The 3,586-nt window shown below is 34.4% G+C and overlaps 1 protein-coding gene across 1 annotated transcript; it reads right to left on the bottom strand.

Annotated features, from left to right (window-relative positions):
• Positions 1-1,265: 1,265 nt before the first annotated feature.
• LOC116110095 (uncharacterized protein At5g48480) lies at positions 1,266-2,441 on the bottom strand. The gene is made up of 2 exons (XM_031396324.1): positions 2,064-2,441; positions 1,266-1,703 (listed from the first exon to the last, which is right to left on the bottom strand). Exons 1-2 carry the CDS (start codon positions 2,342-2,344, stop codon positions 1,484-1,486), a joined length of 501 nt encoding a protein of 166 aa, XP_031252184.1. The 5' UTR covers positions 2,345-2,441; the 3' UTR covers positions 1,266-1,483.
• Positions 2,442-3,586: the final 1,145 nt, after the last annotated feature.

Raw genomic sequence — 3,586 nt, 5'->3', positions numbered from 1 at the left:
TTCTTTTATTCTATCTTAAAGGCTTTATTTAATACAACATTAACATTAGGGTGAGTGAGTGAGGTTGACAATTCATGAATCGATGTGGGTATTAGGGGAAAAGGGAGAATTACATTTCTGACCCAAGGAAGGAGAAGAAATATTGTGATTAGTGTTTCTATGGGTTTAGCTTTGCTCTTATGATAAAAATAAAATCAATATAATTATTCATAATTTTTTTTTTTTTTTTTAACAGGTATTGGGTTTATCTCTTATGCACATCCAAATTTTTATGAGACAAGGATATGGATATTGGTTCACATTGTAAACATTAATGTAATGTACTTTTCCGTGGTGTGTGGTTTTTGGTGTTATCGTATCATATCCTCTTTGAATGATTGTCAATTTATATTTGGTTGAAAACAACATCAACTATTTGATTGGATATTTCCTGTAATTGGACAGAAACATGAAGACTCAAAGAATACCTCCAAATCTAACACTTACTTAATTACCACTCATTCATTGGCATTTTCTTTCAATAATATTTTGTTTGAGGTTGCTTCATCGAGCTCCTTCCCTATGGAGCATGAATAAAAGATGGGGGAGTATGCAGCCAAAACCCATCAACATTATTAAAACTTTAAATAAGTAGTTTGAGAAAGTTTTCCATCCAACATATTTCTATAATCTCTTGGCTTATTGAATTGTAAAAGATTTTTTCCATGTAAAGAGAATGACTAATTTGAACACCCTTTATCATCACTTTATTATCAAATAAATCCAATCAAAATTACGACTTTCAAGCTTCTTATGGATTTACAGATTCTCCCTTTAAAACATAATAAATATTTTCTTTATAAAATAAGAACACAACAATCACACCCCACTACAAACTTTGGTCCCCACCAAAACACTTCCATATCTAATTGACACGCCCATGGCCCCAACATCTACTTAAAATTAAACTAACACGTGTCAACAACTTACTAGATGCCGTACCTCTTTGATAACACTGCCCAAGGCCCTCTTTCTCGTAACTCAATATCTCGAAGATATTTATTATTGTTTAATCACATTCAGATTAAATAAACAGTAAAAAAAGACTCGACGAATAAACAATCTCCACTGCAGAGATTTATCTTTACACGAGGCATAACAATAAACCAACAACCCTATCCAACACCCACATAATTCAAAAAGTCAATTCTACCCTTCACGTTCATCATCACAATCACAATCACAATCACATTCATAAAACTAATTAATCATAAATCACAATATGGTAATGCAAAAGAAGATGATAATAATACTAGTAGTAGTAAGTGGTCAATAACTGCCAGCTGTCAGTTTTTTTGGTTCAAAATTAACCAAAAGCATATTTGAAATCTAAGACTAAGAGCCCCGTAGCCCTATTCATTACCTAAACCAGAGAGTGCATTTAAGACAAACAACAAAAACAGAGATCATGGTAGATCAAGATCAGGATTAGATCACACGACTCCTAAGCTTCCACGTCAGTGCACTTCTTGGCTGAGGAGCAAATGAGCCAAGTGAAACCGTATGGATCCTTGACTTTGCCGACGCGCCCACCGCAACACGCGCCATCACCTTCAACGATCTCGCCCTCCTTGACAGCACCGGCGTTCACAGCCGTAGCAATAGCAGCTTCCACGTCTTCAGTCTCCAAGCAGAGCACGCAACCGCCACCCACGCTCTTCACTCTGCACAAAAGACAAACAAAAACGTTCAGAACACAGCCAAACGAGACACAACAACGAAAAATATTCACAAAAGCAAGTCAACGTTTGGTCTTTTAAAGTTAAAAAGAGTTATGAACATGAGATATTTATGCAGATCTTCAAAAACGAAAGTAAAATATATGAGCAAGCTGAATATTAAACAGAAAAAACTAAATAAAGCTTCAAATCAGACACTCATGTACGAACAAAACTGTAGCAAACAAATAACTATTAAAATAAAATAAAACAGTTACGCAAAATGAAGTGAGAAATACTCCAACAGTATATAAGCTACAAGATCTGATAAAATAGGTAAAGAGAGAGTGAGAAAGAGAGACGAACGGAACAGCGGAGTCGTCAGCTGCGTCAGAGATGAGAATGGTGGAACCGCCAATCTCGAGCTGAGCTGAGAGAATGAGAGGGAGCTCCTGCTCGGCCTTTCGTTTGCTCTGCATGGTACGGCCATTCTCCACAGCGCCAAATGCCGACTTGTAGAACTGAACAGCGTCACTCGCTTTCGGTGCCTCCACCAACAGCTGAGGCTTCAAAGCCGTGAAGACAGCCGGCGCGGCAGCCTTCTCGGTTGCTCCTCCCCCGTTCTGGACCTCCTGAACAGCTGCCATCGAAAGAGTGCTTGTGTTTTCTGATCAAACCCTAGGAGAGAGAGAATGGAGAGATGGAAAATATGAAATGAAACGAGGGTTGCATTGGGTACGTTTATGGGCATTATATAGAAGCGGGGAAGCGGAACCGTTAGCCAGGAACGAGGGTAAAATGGATATTGTCTTAATATACTCGGTTTCTTGTTGCCCCTCTACTTAGAAATAAATTACGAATGATGCCACTGTCACTTGTTTTTAATGCTACTCGTATACCGAAAATGCCCTTGGCATGTCACCCACTGAGCCACTCCATCAACTAACACACATGCATTGAGTATGAAAAACATTATTATATAAAAATTAAAAATATGAATATGAAAATAAAATAATGCACGAAATTTAAATCAAATGATTAGGTTCTAATAATTTAACACTAACCCACTTATCTTAACATAACATTCTTTATAAATTTGGGTATAAAACCTTAATACTACAAAGATGTTATTACTAAGTAATAATAACTAATCATTATATTAGAATCTTTTAAAATTATTACACATGAATCAAAACTTCAAAATAAAATAAAAGAGGTTGGAAATTAGGATTGCCAAGGCCAAACCTACTTACAAATAACGCTTGAGTGTAGTTACATGATGGTAAGGATAACGGGTAAAAAGCAAATATATATGGAACCGAATTGTTGTGGTATACATTTTGTGGGAAAAAAAAATAATTTTGTTTTTTTTCTAAGAATTGTATGGTATAGTATGATTTTTTATTTTTGGTTTATTCAATTCAAACTATACTATTTGAACAGTTTATTTTTTTTAAATACGCCCTAAAATAAAATAAAAAACACACAAAAAGAATATCATAAAACCCTCCAAATATAAAAAAAAAAACCAATTAAAAATAGATAATTGAACTATACTGAACAACAATTCAATTTTAAAACCAAGGGCAGATCCAGCCCACTTTTGGTCCACCCTCAATTTTTTTTTAAAATACTAATATATATAATTTTTGGATTTTGGTTCACCTTAACGAAAATATTAATATATAAATAGTTTTTATTTTGGTCCACCTTAAAAATATTTTTTGGATCCGTTACTATAATTAAAACTAATGTGGTATGGATTTTTTTAGAAATTTTTTGTATACAGTACACTTCAATTATGAAAGATAAAATTCGAACTATACCGTATTTATCCACCCTATACTAAGGAAATAAGTTCGCATTAAAGCAATTAAAAACAAACAATG

This window comes from Pistacia vera, unplaced genomic scaffold (assembly GCF_008641045.1).
Source record: "Pistacia vera cultivar Batoury unplaced genomic scaffold, PisVer_v2 Contig596, whole genome shotgun sequence".
Taxonomy (NCBI): Eukaryota; Viridiplantae; Streptophyta; class Magnoliopsida; order Sapindales; family Anacardiaceae; genus Pistacia; species Pistacia vera.
The sequence above is the reverse complement of the archived record's forward strand: the minus strand, read 5'-3'. Positions and strand labels throughout refer to the sequence as shown.

Bases quoted from the DNA above. Each gene is read 5' to 3' on its own strand.
- LOC116110095 (XM_031396324.1), bottom strand. From the start codon at position 2,344: ATGGCAGCTGTTCAGGAGGTCCAGAACGGGGGAGGAGCAACCGAGAAG. The intron at 1,704-2,063 runs GTTCGTCTCTCT...TCTTTTGTGCAG, and splicing joins GCTGACGACTCCGCTGTTCC to AGTGAAGAGCGTGGGTGGCG.